Below are 18523 nucleotides of genomic sequence, written 5' to 3' on the forward strand. Positions count from 1 at the left end.
GATTAAAAAAAAGACAAACTTTAAAAATGCAGTAGCCAGAATCCTCACAGATACATGAAAATGTGATAACATTGCCTCAGGATTGAAGACACTTCATTGGCTCCCATAGCTATATATAATTACCTTAAAAATGTGTTCTGTCTTGGTCCCCAAGTACAACACAAATTCCAGAAAAGTTGTGACATTCTTTAAATTTGAACGTAATGAAAACTAGAAGACAATATTTTATGCACAATAGAACAAATGTTCAAACTGGGAAACTGGACACCTTCATCCACTAAATGTGTTCATTTCAAATTTGATGTCTCTACAGGTCAAAAGAATTCTGCCACAGGGCAACAAACAGCTGAAAAAGTGGGAAATGTCAAAAAGGGAGAACATCCAGCAGTTAATCTAGAAAGTAATTAAGCAAAGTGATCTGTTACATGATTAGCTAGAGACGTCTTAGAGAGGGAGAGTCTTTCAGAATTAAAGATTGGGAGATGCTGTCAAATCGGTGAAGTAATGCATAAAAAGATAATGGAATATTTAAAAACAGGGTTTCCCAACATCCAGTTTGATGTGTTTCCAACATCAAATTGCAAATACTTTGCAACTCTCATGATCTACATAACATAACATAACATGCATAACATCATCAAAAGATTCAGAGAGCAACTAAAGCTCTATCAAATGAAATGGAAGCTATAGTTAAACATACTCCAGAAACGCCGTTGTGTCCTGTGGGCCAAGACTCATTTTAAAAGTCGGAATTTGATCCATGGTCATATGAGTCCAAATTTTATATTCTTGTTGTTAATCACAGACGCCGTGGCCTCCAGGCTAAAGAAGAGGGAGACCTTCCAGCATCTTCTTTGATGGTATAGGGATGCAGTGTAAGTGTACACAGTATGGGCAGCTTGCATGATTTTTAAGGAACTGTGAATCCTAAAAGTCATATAAAGGTTTTAGAGGAACATATGCTCCCCTAAAGATGATGTCTGTTTCAAGGAAGGCCTTGTATTTTTGAGCAGGACAATGCAAAACCACATACTGCAGCTATTACAACAGCATGGCTTCATCGGAGAAGAGTCAGAGTGCTGAATTGGACTGCAGTCCAGATCTTTCACCTTGAGAATGTTTGCTCAATGGTTAAATAAAAAAATACATCAAGTGTGACCACAAACTCTTCAGCAGCTGAAAACCTATATCAGGCAACAATAGGACTAATTTTTTTTTAAAGAAAAAAGAATTGGACTAAATTCTGAGACCAAAACTCAAGAAATTTCTAAACTCAGTGCCCAGAAGTCTTCAAAATGTTTTGAAAAGCACAGCAGATGAGGTGTTAAGATTATGAAGTTTACATATACATTGTTCAAGAAAATATCATACAGTTTTAAAAAAAAAAATAAAAAAAAAAAATTTAAATTTAAATTAATTTAAATTAATTTAATTTTTAAATTTAATTTAAACGTTATACAGACAAAACAGTGAGGTGAAGATTACGGTTCTTTGACCTTTGTATTCATTTCACAGGCGTCCAGCTCATTAGTTACTATACCTGTCTGGATAGTGACTAGTTTAGCTGCACTCTGCTTTCATTCTTAGTAAAAGTTTAGTTTTGAGTCCACACCTCTCTGTCTTCCTCCCTCCCTGCCACCCACCTCTCTCCCTCCCTCTGTTTCTCTCTCTCTCTCTCCCTCCGCTTGTCTGCCTGAGCAATAGACCAAAGAAACAAACCTATTTGGTTTCCTGGTTGCAGCAAGACAATCAAGACGAGGGGCAGAGTGACATCAAGCAAGACAAAGGAGAAACAGTAATGTTTCAGGCCATGACAGAAAACATGTTTCCGCTGCGCTGACAGTAGATGCACTAGCTCTAGGACTGCATTGCTGCTGAGATGTTGGTAAGCAAGAGTACAGTGCTTAAAATCTGCTATAAATGTGTAGGGGTGGAGAGAGAGAGAGAGAGAGGAGAAGGGAGCGTGATGGCAGAAGTTTCAAATGTTTTGAGGGCTTGGTGTTAGCCTCAGTGCCTCTTTGTGTTTTATTTTTAGTGCTTTTCTTGGCCTCGAGTGTTGTAAGGCCCGTATTAAGTTAAACTTACAATGTAGAATTTGTTTTGTAGCACTTGTATTTTCGTATTTCTGAAAGACGAACACAGGAGTGAGCGAAAAATCAGTAGAAGTGGCTGTATTGGCTGGAAGAGCACACTTTTCTTTTCCTTTTTAAATGAAACGTAATTGTAACTGCTCCTATTGTCTGTTGCTGGATAATGTAATACTACTGGATTGTTATGGCTCAACAATGGATGCAGTTTAAGGAGGACAAGATGCATGCTTCTGAGATTAACATGATGGCATGCAAATATCGTTCTAAAGACAAATATCAGAGTGAACGCTCAAAAACTTGAACCAACCACTAGCTTCATTGCTTGTGAATATTCACACATTCAAAAATTGCGATTACACATCTCTTGACACAGAAGAACTGTAGATATTTATTGACACCCCCCCCACACACACACACACACACACACACACACTCACAGACTCACAGACTGAGTTTTTGGTTGACTTCACCTGAAACCTCACATTAGCAGAACAATGGCGGCAGCAGATTTGGGCGCGTCCAGGAGCCCGAATTTGAGCTCCGGGCCCCCCACTCGTGGTGATCTTCGGCTCGTGGGCAAGACCCTCAGAAGACTGGATAAACTCCAACAGCTGTGCAGTACCCCTCGGCTTGGACTGAGAAATAGTCCGCCATACCTACCACAGCTGCTGTCAGAGACCTCAGTGCTGCTCATCCAGGTCTGGGAGCCTTTCCAAGGCTTCAGGCAGGCAGGTGGACAGGTGCCACACGGAGACGAGGCAGAGTACCTGAGGATCCATATCAAAAACCTCTTTGATAAGACAGAGCGGGCTCTACTGCTGTTTAAAGAAGGACGAAGGAAGATATATGAAGAGACTTCAACTTACAGGTGAGAGGGCCCCTGGCTGGCATCTACATACACATGCAGGGGAAGAGGGAAAGTTTGGTCTTGAAACACCAAAATGTTTCAAGACCAAGAAATTGTTTAGAAAACAAAGAACAACTTTTTTTTTTTAAGAAAAAGAAAACTCTGTGTAACATACTCATTATTACATTTTTACTATAACAGAACATTGTGACATTTGTAAAATTAGCATTTGTTTAGATTACATTTATGTTTTTCATCAGTTTAACCAAAAATGCAAACTCATCCTAGCTCCAGTCTCTTATATGTGAAAGCGTGCACTTTTTTTCAGTATTTTGGCCTTGTTCAGACAAGTGACAAGACATGTGAAGTCATCGCAAATAATAATAAATTTTCTTTCGTTTTTTTTTTTTTTTTTTTTTTGGGGGGGGGGGCGACAGATTAACAGGTTAATCTGCCAAATTTCTGTTTCTTTGGCCCCAAAAATGTGTTTTTAGATTTTCAGAGAGTAATTAAGAAAATCCTCACTAAACTTTCCAGAAGTCTCACAGGTCAAATTTCCTTAACAGCAGCATATGTACGGAAGTAGGAAATCAGTTTCTGACCGAATTTTGGAAGCGTTGTGTATCAAGTTGTTAAGAACTGAACATGTCATAAAGGTGATTGTCTGAAATGTTGGCCTTTGTCCGAACGAGGTGTGAAGCATTGTCAGACTTCTCAAAAGCACGGCCTACCACGACGCCTCGATTATAGGGATGGTTAAGCTAAGGAGCCGTGCCTATGCATTACTAACTGTAACGATGGCAGCCTGACTGAATATGGAAAAACTGACCAACAGCACTTATTTTTCACAATACAGCTCGGATATTTGTTTTATTATTTAAATAATCTTCAGGTAGTGGTCATTTATGATGCCAGTCATACCTTTATATGTACCTATGTGATGTTTTTAATTATCAAAATGCTTCTCACCCATGAATTTGTCCACTTTGTTTGCAATTTTTCATAGTTTCTTGCAGGAACCAGTCTGTTCGTGTGGCAGGGACAATAGAAAGTTCTGTTGGATAATTTATTGCTATGTAAATATACGTGCTTGTCATCATTATGGACTTGTGTTATTTTAATTTACCACTTCTAATCACTGCTTTGTAGTGTTTTGCAGTAATCCATGGCTGTCAGACCTGGAATATCAAGCTTTACTGTAGGCAGATACTTAATGCCAAAAGTGATGATGAAAGCCATTCAGCTGACGGAGATGAATTGGGTTAACTTTTCTTTGCGTAAAATTGTTGAAAAATGAAATTATTTAATTATCTAAGAAGGTTTTAGAACTTCTGTCAGATTAGGGAAACAAGACATTTTATGTGGCATATTCCTGTATGAAATATAATGGAGTCATAAACGACTTTTAAGCTTGAAGTTTAAATACTGTTAAAATGTACCTCTATTTCTTTAAGACTAAAAGAGGTCTGAGGTCTTATTTAATCTGGTATTGTGCAACAGTTGACCAAAATGAGATTAAAACAGTCTGTATGTGGCCACTGACCATGAGTTTGACATCTCCGCTTCATACCAATTGTCTTGCAAGTCACTGTAAGATCTTAGATTCGAATTTTCCAGACTTTCCATTTCTTTTGGTGCCACAAATGAAATCGGCCATGCCGATCCAAGTAACGCAAATACCCGAGCTTTCCTAATCGAAGCAAATACAATGTGTTTTTAACCAGATGCTAATAAAAGAAGCTGGACAGAAAATTATAAAAAGCAAAATGAGTGAACATCCATCTGATATTATTATTGCCAGATTACACTACGATTCCTTCACTCTCAACCAGATCATGTTCTCAAGCCAATTTTTTTTTCTGATATACCAAAGGAACTGTAAAATACGAAGACTCTCAATTTACGTCATTTGATCTAGTGTCAAATCTTGTGTAGAGTATCTAATGTAGGTGCTGTGGCTAGTCAATTTTGTGGGAATGAATTTAAGTAACAGAAACCATAAGAGTTTTGTCTCTCTAAACTCAACTTCTGCAGGAATATTAAATAGACTATAAAAGAAAAAAGCAAAACCTTCCCCCATTTCTTCTTCCAGTATCCTGTGACCAAGGGTTTTATACCACTTGTGCATTACTAAAGGAAAAAAAGTTCAAATTAAATATAGCCCATTATAATTGCCTGATTTAAAAGTCTTACTTGAAAGCAGTGATAGAGGTTTAAGCTCATCCTTAAACAAATTAAATGCACTGAAGAAAAAACTATTTTAAACCACCTATAGAAGCTGAGGCAAAATAAAATAAGACTTTACTCTCTGTACTTATATTTTCTGTTTGTACTATAACTTTCTGTCTGCTGTTTCATTCAAGTGGATATTCTGGAACAGCTTAATAGACTTACTTATATGTGGAGTGTTGGCTGCATTTTCCTGCACCTGTTTGGAATACTAATAATTAAGGTGGAAAAGAGCCAACCTTGCACTTTTGTGATGCTAATATGGGGAAACTAGAAAAAACAACAACAACATCCTTTGAATTTGAGCAGTGTGAGAAAGAGACTGTCTAACCTTGAGCACGATTTTTTGCCCGCATTTGCCTACGAATATACCAACCTGCAACCGGTGTTAGTTCAGAACTGAGTGAGCAAATAACTATTCTGTTGTCACAAGTTTAGCGCCCTGCCAAATTTATTAGCTAGCGTGAATGCTGAATAAAGAAAAGCTGATTTGCAGTGTTCTCGGTGAGCACCAACTAAAATATAGTCCAATCTTTTATCAACTAGCTGGTGATGATGATTGATGATGATTTTTTTTTTGTTCTGACTGGATGTAGTTGCATTAACCTTCATGTGCTTTGATATTACATTTTAATGTTTTAGCTTTATTCCAAGGCGCTGGCCGGTTTGCTGTTGAAAAGCAGCGCTCAAAATTTGTGCAGCAACTGCGAAATAAGTGGAGTTTTGTCCTGGACGGGTCACTACTCCATCACAGGGTTAATATAGAGAGCAGCCCCCACTCCTGCAACCAACTTAGCACCATTAGTTAAGCTTGCATGTAAACTTTTAACCGGTGAAAAGTAACTGGGGCGCACAGTAAAAATAGACACAGAAAGGTTCCACCTGACCATAGTCAGTTCAAACCACAAAACTGCTTGAGGTGACAGTGATCTACTAACTGAAGTAGCTCGGTTATATTATACATTGAAAAAATCTTTGTTTAGCATGTTAAAAGACAAAGTTAATAAACAAATAATTATATCAACATCAAAATTACAGTTTAAATATCATTCTTATCCCTTCTGCTGGTTCATTTGGGGAGCTGGCTGTAACTCTATAGAGTCCACTGCATGCTGCACAATGTACGCTCAGTTCTGCTAAAATTTCACAGCCAGCAGCTGTTTTCAAAGATGATTTTCCCGTAGAATATGAAAATCACATAACCCATATTTACAGTTTTATGTCGTCATCTTCAAGAATCTCAAGCATGTACAACAGATGGCCCTCATACCACAAATCCTGCATGGTCAGTCATGTGGCAAGTTCACAAATTGTTATACATATTGTGGTTTAGACATCAGAACAAATCTCTTTTATATTCTCATCATTTTTTTTGGATTGTACTGCTACAGCTCATACAAATAAGCAAATTTTCAGTCTGCTTTTAAAGTATTTGACTGTTGGAAGCTGAAATAGCAGTTCTTTACATGAAAGTTCTGCCTGTTAAAAATTAAAAACAGAAGTGAGATCTAATTATTATTTGAGACGACAGAAACCAACAGTGGAAGCTTTAGCGGTTGGAAGATTATCATAAGCGAAACACTGACAACTTTGAGGGTATCTGAAAGAAATTTAAGAAGCACGCATACAGCTGCAGCATTAGCATAACAACATAGGTAGTTCACACTTCTGTATTAACTTGTTGCACATTATACTTTTTTAAACATGTTTAAGGAAGCATTATTCTTATTTCACCAGTCATGCAGTAAGTATTCAGACAAGTCAAATTAGCAATACCGACAATGTTATTGAAATAGTCAATTATAAGTATTATCAGCTCCTCACGTATGGTAAATGGTCTGTATTTATATAACGCTTTACTAGTTCCCCAAAGTGCTTTACACAACCAGTCATCCATCCATTCACACACTGGTGATGGCAAGCTACATTGTAGCCACAGCCACCCTGGGGCGCACTGACTGTGTCGCCCAAGGACCGAGACTCAAACCGGCAACCTTCCGATTACAAGGCGAACTCCCAACTCTTGAACCACGATCGCCCTCAAGCCACGTTATATCTAAAGAGCTCTAGCTACTTACTTATGATGCATTTAAGTCTGTCAGTTATTTATCTATTTTTTTTTTATATTTGTGCACTGTCATTTTGACTGAGGAAGGGGCCTCACATAGTGTTTTGTAGAACTACACACAACTATCAAATTTCTGAAGTGGAGTAGATTTATAATAGTCTTGCTCTGAATTGTGGCAGAATTTATATTATAAAACAAGTAGTGGTTACCACATAGTTTGGGTGTTGCAAATGGTTTTAAACACGAATCTGTATTCTTTGAAAAAACAAGAAACACTGATAATAGCTATATGATTATGATTCTAAATATTAACATGCAGAATTGTTTCAAATTGGAGAAATATTCCCATAGTGTTCGATGCAAGCGGCTCTCTTTCACTTACATACCTGTCAATTAAATCTGAAATCTTGCACCATGGAACATCTTGTTTGGTGCTGGCAGAGTTCAAAGGTGGTTACTGACCCAGAGATTACTTGAAGTAATTCTGTTTTGCTGCGTGATGCAAAAAAAAAGAAAGAAAGCAACAGTAACAAGGAACTTCACATCAAACTGTTTGAGGTCACGCACAAGCTGGTGAGGAACATGCCAACAATGTTCAGCTACAAATGACACCAAATTACTATAATGCAAATTATTATATCTCATAATAAAAGGAATTCAAGCACTTCCCCTAATGTTAGCTGATGTGTTTATGGTTCTATTCAGTGCAGTGTTTCTGTCTTTTGAATGATATTTTTAAGTACAAAGGCCCAGCCAGAGTGAGAGATGTGGCTTACACATTTCCTCCCGCCTCCTCCTCTACTATTACTCTTGAGTACTCTATTTAACACCATAGAGGGTTTTCTTTTTCTCATTGAGGTGGAAAGTCTATAACCACTTTCCACAATAGCAGATTTCTAAAGAATTTTAAATATTTCAACAGTTATGATTGCCTCCAGAGTTGCATCATAAAAGTGTTAGAAAAGAGGAAATACTTTGTGTTACGAAATTTAGTTTCCTTAGTAAGTTTAAATACTCGAATTATTGATTGGGATTAGTGCACAGAGAGCTGAAACAGACAGTAGTGTTTTTTAGTCAATATAGACAATAAATATGGAAACATAAATTAAAGCCCTCCTCTACTTGTTCATTGTATTTATTGTAAAGTAATGCCCACATGTAAAAAGTGAAAGCATATCTAAATGTCCGTAGCTTCTGTGTTTTCAAAGTTCAGTAGTAGTACATGCACTAGCTTTTTAACACATTTTTATACATGTTGTGCTGCATAAAACACATGGAGGAGGACAGACCCTTACTTGTTAACACTACACATTATGGCATGCTTGAATGTAACATGTGTATGTGTGTGTATGTGGTGGGGAGGTGTTATTGCTGTTGTTGTTGTTGTTATTTTTTTTTAATATACTCCCATTTGAGAGTTGCACCAAGTTGCTTCTAGCAAAAAGAGAAAGTTTTTTGTTAACTAAACTAAAAGTTATAAATATGTGTAGCATCAAAATAAAACTATCAAAAATATCAATTATATTTATAGAAAGCCTTTGAAGTGCCTGAGAAGACTATTGAGACTGGCCTAAAGTGACACACTGGCCAATGGAACATTTTGTGGTATTTACAGACAAGCATGCAGCAGGCAGCATCCTGTTTGCAAGGTGGACTACCTGTTGAGTGTGTTTGATTCTGTTTGTGTGTTTGTATCTATGGAAAGTGTCTGTATTTCTTGCAACTGAAACAGAAAGGTAGTATATAACAGTGCCTATATTTGTGCACCAGTGCTAAAAGTTCAGATATCTATTTGTACTTAATGCAATTACATAAAGCTTTAGGAAAACTCATTTTAAATAGGAACACTGTGTATACTTGAGATTCACAAACACAAGGGTTTCTGCCTAGAAAAAGATTGTATTGCATGATTACTCAGACACTGTGGAGCAAAACTATAAATGTTTCTATAAAAGTTTCTGCAGCCAGAGCTTAAAGTCTGTGACGTCTTTCATTCTCAGGAGGAATTTGACCAAGCTGACTTTGTTGTTCAGTCACATGCTGTGGGAGCTGAAGGCCTTTTATCCAGGAGGATGTTTTCAGGGTGACAAATACAGGGTGGCGTTATCTGCAGCTGAGGACTTTTGGAGGGAGTCATTTGGCGACAAGTTAGTATTGAAACATTTCTTGACATCGTCTTATGTGTATGTTTACATCTACCAAACATTAAGCATGTGTTCTGACAGGTGTATAGTGCAGTGGAATACCTTTAAAGAACAGCTGAGAAATGTACATCCATTTGAGGAAGGAATGGAATCTATGGCTCTGAAGTCAACCATTGACTTAACTTGCAACGATCACATCTCTGTGTTTGAGTTTGATGTTTTCACGCGACTGTTTCAGGTAAGGTGAAAGTTTTGTTACATTAAGAACCAGATGGTGTAGGAAATATGTCTATTTGCATTTTTGCTTGTCGGAGAATGGTTTGTTACCAGTAGCTAGTTACTGTAGCTTCGCACGATAGATGAAATAAGAAAACTGTACAGCACCGCTAAAGCTCATGTTTGTTCAAAGAGAACAAATCCAAACACTAAACAGATCAGTTGCCCTTTTAGAGGAGATGACCGGACAGTGTCACTAACAAGGGCGTGCAAAAGATTAAGGCATGCAGTATCCAAGATCAAATCCTCTTCCCTCATCTCTTTTAGCCGTGGAGGACTCTTTTAATGAACTGGAACCAGCTGGCCGTGACTCATCCAGGCTACATGGCCTTCCTCACCTATGACCAGGTTATAGCTCGTCTGGAACACTACCTGCACAGACCTGGGAGGTGAGGATTCATGCATCACTCAGAAAATATTCAAAAAGTATGAAAATATGAAAAAGGTCTCAAGATTCTAAATATATATATAAATAAGAGAATCTTTTCATTTATTGCTCCAATATTATACCTTTAGTTTTCTGGGGGTTTATTCAAGAAATGTTTCTGCAAACAAACATTAGCCATGGCCAAAAGTATCATGCAGTGCAAATTTTTTATTGTTATTATAGCTGAGAATGAGAGGAATTTAATTTGATTAGCCCCATTTGAAAATTGTGTAAAATCTTCTGCTGATATTTCTGGAAAACCTCAATGTCTCTTAATGTGGTTATTTTTCCATTTTCTGTGTGAGCTACATGTTTTCCTTTTCCTTGCAGCTATATCTTTCGTCTGAGCTGTACAAAAATGGGAGAGTGGGCTATTGGCCACGTGACATTTGATGGTGCCATCATCCAGACTATCCCGGAGGACATACCTCTCTACCAAGCTCTGATTCAAGGCTTCAATCAGGGCTGGTTAGGACAAACATGTACATTTCTCTGAATTGCTTCTTTTGTTTATGTGTTTTTTCTCTAAGCTCTGTGCTTTTCTGTGCCTGCAGCTACTTGTACCCAGATGGCCGGGATGTGAACCCTGACTTGAAAAGCTTGTGTGAACCAGCCAGCAGAGGAAAAGTTAAAGTTACAGAAGTGAGTGGCTGCAATTTATACATCATTATCTATTTAACTGCAGCATCTTGAACCTTTGCCAAGACAAAACAGATAATATCCTGAGATGTTGTCTTGTCTCTCTGACTAAATACAACCACCAAACAGGAACAGTATGAGCTTTACTGTGAGATCGGCAGCACCTACCAGCTATGTAAGATATGCACAGAGAGGGATAAAGACACCCGGATTCAGCCCTGTGGCCATCTCCTGTGCCAAACCTGCCTCACAGGCTGGCAGGTATGAATCTTCATCCACGGACTCAAAGTTTTCAAATCTGTAACCTATTTAAATCCATTCAAATTCACAGACGCATGTTCAAATATATCCCGCTCATACAGAGACGTTGAAGGGAGACAGACAGTTACTGTAACCGTTGTTGTGTGTTCATTGGGGTGAAACAGTCTGGGCTGGCTGAACTAGATATAGTTTTTTAGGCCACGGGTTGGTCGTTGGTTGCAGTCCTGCTGTACTGTAACAATGCGGGTTATTTGAATGTGGTTTGGGGTTGGTGCAAAAAAAGATTTCTCATGCAAACACTTTATTAAAATGTAGGATTGGCAAGAAGTTATTTTAACTCTGAAAAACTACCTTGATTTATTTTTTCCCCCAGTATTCACATATTATCTTCAAAAAATAATATGGAATTATCACACTTCTACATGGCTGTGATTTTCCTCTTCCACTTTTCTTTTTTTCCTTTTTTTTTTTGTTTACATGAAAAATTATAGTCGAGCTCAGGCAATATCGAGTGCACCAATGCTTATAAAGCACCTGTAATATGTGCTCTGTTGAGCTATTTTTAGATGACCTATTAGATTTTATAGCTTGATAGCCAAGGCATGACACTCAAGAATCATCCTCTCATAATGTCACCATTATTTATTTGTATATAATAGAGATAATACAAAGTAGCTCATAGCCTATTCACTATAATATAAACGTGAAAATCTGAGGACAATGTACAGAATATCATGTGATATTGATGTTTCAATACACTTTACATTTGACCTCTTTAGATGACAGAAATTTCTCAGCCAAAGAAAATTCAGTCATCATGTGTACAGCATGTCCTGTGTGCACTTCGTTTGTTCTCTTCCAGGGGGGCTTCCCCAACTTCCTGCTTCCTCTTTCGAGTTACAGAGTGACAAAGAAGACGTCCAATCAGAATTAAAGCTGGAGCTGTCAAAGTATAGCTTCATGGTTCTGGCTAGTTCTTTTACTCAGACAATCCCAGCTAGAAGCCCTCCACCTATTCAGTAGGTGTTTTGTTTGTTTTTTTGAAGGTGCAGAGCAACATGTCCTGACATTTGGCTCAGGACTTCCTGTGTGAGCTTAGCCTCACATCCTCCTTAAGCTGCATCGGTGACATTCACTATGAGAAAAAGTGTGCGCATGTAATGTGAGAAGGAGAAAGGCAGAGAGAGGGAGAAAGGGAGAGAGAGAAAAAGAGACTAACTTGAAAAGAAAGTTCAAAGAGCTTCATGGATGCCACACCACAACGGAAAAGTTGTAAGTTTTATGAGATTAAGGTTAAGCAAACTTTCTTTTTAACTGTAAGTTTACTTTACATAGACATGTAAGGTGTAAGGAACATAACCCAAAAACAAAATCAGCATTGCAGCAGCATACCAAATATCAGAACGTGTATGTTAAATTCAGTAAGAGTTTGAAATAGAACATTTATAGACTACATGCATCATATTTCTGTAGTAGGGATGCTTTTACAGTGGCCCTGAATTTTTTTATTGATAGGATCTCGATTGATTTGTTGTTTGGAAACGTAAACATGAAGTTTTTAAGTCAGACGTCTCTTTATCTTGGTCTCATCATATCGATTATGTCATCTCCAAGATGGCAAACAGCATCACTGTTTCAAGGAAATGTCCTACATATCCTCTCATTTCTGTCCTGTTGCATGTTGCTAACTCATTCATTCTGTCATATCTGGAGTACGGCCCAATAATTTAGCTGCTGATCAACATCTAGAAAAAAAACTCCTGCTGAGTATGCATTGCTCCTTCTGTACAACTGTGTGCAAGATGCATAAACCATTATCTTGGCATACTGTTCATGAGAGGTTAAAGGTGTTTCTGTTAGTCATAAACACAGCTATAGTGAAATCTATGTCTTGTTTCTTTTGTGAAAAATTTGTAAGTAGGGATTTTAATGACGATCATCTGACACAACAAAAGACTTCCGGGCAGTTAGATTTAACGTATGTTTGAACTAATGTAATGAAAAGAACTATTTTGTAGTGAGGTTCCCTATAAACATTAATCCCTGTTAAAACTAGAGACGTACCAGCGTACAAAAATAGATAACATAGTATGGCGAGCAGTCTGTGTAATCATATTAACAAATCGAGGTCACATCAAAACCTGGAAAAACACAAAGGCTCTGTGCTATAGTAGCGGAAGCAAAAGCAGAATGTTACAACGATTCCCTTTTATGTTGAGGTGGAAAACCACAATCTACAGGGTCTGTTGAACGTGGTATTTTCCACTACCTTTATCTTTCAAACAGCCAGAGGCCTTTGTCTTTGAAGACATGTTCAACATATTCCACTACATACTGTACAATTTAAAAGATATTAATCTGCTGAAGAGAATGGGTGTTTCTTCACATTCACGTGAACGTTCTCTTTTCCTCTTCCGATGATGGGTTGTTGATATTCATCTAGCAGAAGTCAGCTGGCCAAACCTGCCCATACTGCCGCTGCGACATCAGAGGAACAGAGTCCATCCTCCTGGAGCCGTACGTGCCAGTCAGCGATCAGGTGCTGGTGGAGGAGGGCGATGATGACGACGACGAAGAGGATCATGTGGATATTGAAGAAATGGTAAAGGAAATAGCTGCCCTGAGGAAGGTGTGTAAATACATTTCCGTGTTCCATGTTGTTTAATTTTAGCTGTGCTGTGCTAGCAAATTGAGTTTTTGGTCTGCCATCAACAGCCATAGTATGGCCCGCCATCGGGTTAAGAGAAAATAATTGTTTGCATGTATAGCCTCTAGCAGGTCAACTTTGTCATGTAGTTTTCATTCGACGTCATTGTTTGGACAAAATTAAATTAGTCATTAATCTTTGGTTAATAAAATAAGCACATGCAAACTCATTAGACTGCAATGTACCTTCTGCTTAATGTCAATACTAGTTATAGGATGCTATATATAGTCACTTGAAAGCAACATCGCCCAAGTATAGATTCATAAAACCACCTGCACATCTTTTTGACTATACAAATAGACATTTGTAGTTCTGTGTTTAAATAGTTGTTATACAGTAAAATCCAGGCACCTTGTGTGCACCATGCATCCTCATTCGCATTTCTGCGATTTTAAAAGAAGTTCTCTCTATTGAGTGATATTTTTTTTATTATCATTTTTATTTATTTATTTTCCAGTTTTCCAGTTTGGACTTCCAGTATCCCAGCTCTCACATTAGCGCTCCACCTTTACCCCCTAAAAATAATACAATGCCACGCTGTCCCTCTCCCTCCGTCCAGTCTCAGACGTCTGAAATTAAGACACTGCCCAAACACTCCAACTCTTATTCGGTAAGTTCTTGCTGGCATTCAGGTTAGTTGCATATTCTTCTTGGTTATGGCAGCTTGAAAATGTGAGATGTTGCATTTGTCCAGTTCTCCAAGAGACTAAACTTTTTAAAAAGTAATGAAAAGATTTACCAACTGCCGTGTGCATATGCGCAATAGCCGACACCCGTACAGTCACTGTGTTTGTTCTCTCCTGCAGCCTCAAAGCAGTGAAACGCAAAGGTACAGAAAACAGACAAACAGGTGAGCAGAGTTGTTATAGTTTTGTATTTTGTAATTAGTTTTTATTTTCATTCCACTTCTTTTTTAGTTCAGGTTAGTTTCTATCTCTGTCCAGAGTGGATCGTCAAGTTTTAGTTGAGTTTTTATTGTTTGAAAACAAAAAAATGTTTTAATTTAAAAGTTTTAATTTAGGTTTTTTTTAGTCTCTTTATGTCTTTAGTCTCATAATTATTAAATTATGATCCTAAATCATGATCCTAAATCAAGATTTAGGAAAATCATTATACGTATTACAATAAAAACCTTTTTTTAAGTAGTGGAAAGTAGTAGTCTTACAAACCATGTCCAATCCTTTATTGCAAATTGCCTCACCAGCAAGTTTTAATAACATTTTTACCAACCTAAGAGATACTAAAACTAAAGATATTACCTTTATATTTCTACCTTAATTTTCTTTTCTTTTTTTCAATGTTACAATGTTTTACAATGTTTTTTCACACCTTGTTTTAGTTCTTAGTTTGATTTTAGTTTACTTTAATAACCTTGCGGGTGAGATCGCAGTAGTATTACATCAAGGTTCTCTGCTTGTATGCTAGAAAGAGCATTTTCCTGCTACTCAATTAAGATCCATGACATTCTAGCTTTATTTATAGTCACCTGGTAGTCTTCTTTCAGAGAAGTAAAAAGCTGCTTCTGTGACAACTGATGGCTTTGATGAACTAATTTTACAAACTACACCGGTTTTAATGTTATTTTCTCATTTTGTTTTGGAAAGGAAGATTTAATTGTTATTTGGCAAACAATATTTAATTAGAGGAATCATAAAATGATTAAAAATGGTTAGGCGACCTGCAAGCCAAGTTACTGAATCTATACAGATATTGAGACTATTAAAATAATTAAAATGTTTCTATGCTTTGTAACTACGCATTAAAGCCGAGAGGTAATTTTTAAAAATCCAAATGTTTCTGTTTTTGCTTGTTAGGTTATTCTTGATGGTTGTTCTATCTAGGATCACTAGCTTAGGTTAATGGAAAATACATTATTTACACAATGATTTATCAAATTTTAAAAAAACAACTCAGGTGATAAAATATATTTTTCTGTCTTTATTTAGTTGTCGAACGGAGGGTTTACGCGGCAGTGAAGAGGAATACGCTGGTGAGCTGAGACCACGCCCTTTCTCTCACAGGTGATTGACTCCTGTCTCCACTTAAATTTCACAGCAATAAACAAGTTTGTTTTTTTTTATTCAATTTTATGCATGTAGTGCAGTTAGTAGTCATAATGACAGGATGGTTCATGTGAAGCAGTTAATTTACTGGTATGTTTATGTGTTTGTAAAACAGCGTGGAACACCTGAGAGAAGCAAACTTTCCTTCCTCCTCTCAGAGAGCTGACGACAGTAAGTCATAGTTGTTACAACCTTCTTTCGTCTTCTTTTGCTGGGCGATGAGAGTTTGGCTCAAGAGTTTGGAGTTCGCCTTGTAATCGGAAGGTTGCCGGTTCAATCCCCGGCTTGGACATTCTCGGTCGTTGTGTCCTTGGGCAAGACCCTTCACCCGTTGCCTACTGGTGGTGGTCAGAGGGCCCGGTGGCGCCAGTGTCCGGCAGCCTCGCTTCTGTCAGTGCGCCCCAGGGTGGCTGTGGCTACAATGTAGCTTGCCATCACCAGTGTGTGAATGGGTGGATGACTGGATATGTAAAGCGCTTTGGGGTCCTTAGGGACTAGAAAAGCACTATATAAATACAGGCCATTTACCATACGTGAGGAGCTGATAATACTTATAACTGACTATTTCAATAACATTGTCAGTGCAGCGTGGTATTGCTAATTTGACTTGTCTGAATACTTGCTGCATGATTGGTGAAATAAGAATAATGCTTCCTTAAACATGTTTTAAAAAGTATAATGTGCAACAAGTTAATACAGAAGTGTGAATTACATATGCTGTTATGCTGTATGCGTGCTTCTTAAATTTCTTTCAGATACCATCTGGGTGGGTGTGGCTACAATGTAGCTTGCCATCATGTGTGAATGTGTGTGTGACTGGATGTGTAAAGTGCTTTGGGGTCCTTAGGGACTAGAAAATCGCTATATAAATACAGGCCATTTACATACAGTAATGTGAGCAAACATGCAGAGGACCTTCCATCTTAAAACGAACTAAAGAAATTTCACCTGATGCACAAGACTGGAAAACAGTTAGAAACATACTGAAATCATTCAACGCTTTGAACCACATGTTTTTTACGGGTGTTTCTCTAAAAAAAATGAAAAACACATTAAAGACACACAGCTGCACTGCAGAGAAAAATAGGCCTCTTCAGGTCTTGAATGGGATATATTTGTTTGCTTAATAAGCTTTACTTGCTTTTCTTTATGATTTTTATTCTACATCTCAGACATGTTCACCTTGTCATGACAGGAAATTAGAAAATTGAACTCATACTGTTAAAAATAGTTTCATATTTGACGCATTGCAGTACATTAGCATAATAATGGTAGCACCGAGATCATTTTTCTCAGGTCAAAACTGTGAAATTGATTTGTTTTGAATTCCCCTTAGGTGCTCTTATTTATTAGGTTTAGGTATTATTGTTTTAGTATTTTATCAGAAGTTGGAGATGAGATTCTATACACTTACATGAATAACGTAAGTCACCTTAACCCGCTAGACTTCTTGTGAATATTGTGCATTTCACGTGAAATCTCTGTTTGATTGTGTATAGGTGGAGTACCCTGGCTCGGACCCAACATCCCTGTAATGGAGAGAAGACATAAGGAAAAGGAGATGAGCAGACCAGGGCTCAGAAAAGACAAGTACGCTCAGGGAGAGATGAAGAGAACAATGTCATCCTGAGTGACAAACAACATGTAGAGTCAATAGACTTAATTTCATCCAAGAAATCAGCCTTTGTTGAATGTAAAAAATAATATTTAATGCTGCAAACTACCATGTGCATGCTGCACTGCTGAAAATGAGTGGAGTGTTTGGGACTAACAGAAAAATTGCCCACTGTGGCCTCCTACTGTTTGATAATTGCACTGCCATTAGCAACACGGTAGGTTCAGTACTAATTCCTAAATATAGTGTCACATTAGATCTTCTTTGGAGTTAAAGTATTTACTGACACTCTGAAACAGAAATTAAGGAGAGGCTTAATAATTGACAATGTGATTTTTATTAAATAATAGAAAAACCCTACCTCTTTCTTTAATCTATAACATAAGTTTGTTCTTGTAAATGTTATAAGAGTAGAGAAGGGCCTCTATATTGATAAAGCAGTTGTAACCCTTTGAAAACAGCAGATAAATAACATTACAGTCATTCAGTTTTACATAAAAGTGTTTCACAATTTCTTCAGATATGATATTTGACCTACATGCAGAAGACATGCAGCATGTGTACTTTAACCAGACTTGTTGAACATTTATTTCTCTCTCCCCGTCACTCCAAATAAGGGTCTTTGAGTATGTGTGAGTGTTAAGGTGCTGCAGGATATTGCTAAGCAAGCTGTATCAAGTACCTCCAAGACAGAGTCACAGAAAGACCCTTTCTCTGGAAGGGCAAAAGCAAAGATGCATCACAGAGGAAAATTTCAGTCTAAGAATGAGAGAGAGTGTTATTATGTACAGGTTATTGCTGTTTAGGTCATTCTCTAGTGAACAGAGTAACTCGGAAAGATGCATGAGAAACATGCACAGTTTGTGTGACTTCAGGCAGTTCAGACGTGAGCTATATTAAAAATTATATGTAAGTGTTACTATATCTGACGTAGAAGGATTACCATCAAAACTGTACAGGAAATGATAAATGCTGAATTGATCCAGACATAAAGTGATACATTAAAAGGCGGTCAGAATAATGTGAAGGCGCTTTATTTACATCTGTAACTGATTATAAATACAGTAACCTGTAACTGATGCATTTTTGGTCTTCAAGTTTTATTTGATGTTCTTTTTTCCATTAAATACAAACAGACCAATCAAAAAATGTGTGTA

At 37.5% G+C, this 18523-nt stretch overlaps 1 protein-coding gene across 3 annotated transcripts; it reads left to right on the top strand.

Moving 5' to 3' along the window:
- Window positions 1-1704: 1704 nt before the first annotated feature.
- cblc (Cbl proto-oncogene C) lies at window positions 1705-18515 on the top strand. Of its 3 annotated transcripts, none has more exons than XM_085291547.1 (14): window positions 1705-1885; window positions 2578-2958; window positions 9235-9381; window positions 9460-9616; window positions 9922-10043; window positions 10412-10549; window positions 10636-10723; window positions 10850-10981; window positions 13425-13610; window positions 14146-14298; window positions 14495-14538; window positions 15635-15709; window positions 15867-15922; window positions 17251-18515. In XM_085291547.1, exons 2-14 carry the CDS (start codon window positions 2585-2587, stop codon window positions 17379-17381), a joined length of 1803 nt encoding a protein of 600 aa, XP_085147673.1. In that variant the 5' UTR covers window positions 1705-1885; window positions 2578-2584; the 3' UTR covers window positions 17382-18515. The 3 variants fall into 3 exon arrangements, with proteins under 3 accessions (XP_085147673.1, XP_085147675.1, XP_085147674.1); XM_085291549.1 differs by having other exon boundaries at window positions 13428-13610; XM_085291548.1 differs by having other exon boundaries at window positions 2581-2958.
- Window positions 18516-18523: the final 8 nt, after the last annotated feature.

The sequence above is a fragment of the Mchenga conophoros genome, linkage group LG11 (assembly GCF_057382185.1).
Source record: "Mchenga conophoros isolate Kocher_MC1m ecotype Shallow Benthic linkage group LG11, M_conophoros_male_GT1.1, whole genome shotgun sequence".
Classification (NCBI taxonomy): domain Eukaryota; kingdom Metazoa; phylum Chordata; class Actinopteri; order Cichliformes; family Cichlidae; genus Mchenga; species Mchenga conophoros.

Excerpts from the sequence above, each read along its gene's own strand:
- cblc (XM_085291547.1), top strand. The coding sequence starts at position 2,585 with ATGGCGGCAGCAGATTTGGGCGCGTCCAGGAGCCCGAATTTGAGCTCC. Across the intron at positions 9,382-9,459 it reads AGGGAGTCATTTGGCGACAA|GTGTATAGTGCAGTGGAATA; the intron begins GTTAGTATTGAA and ends GTGTTCTGACAG. Across the intron at positions 10,044-10,411 it reads TACCTGCACAGACCTGGGAG|CTATATCTTTCGTCTGAGCT; the intron begins GTGAGGATTCAT and ends TTTTCCTTGCAG.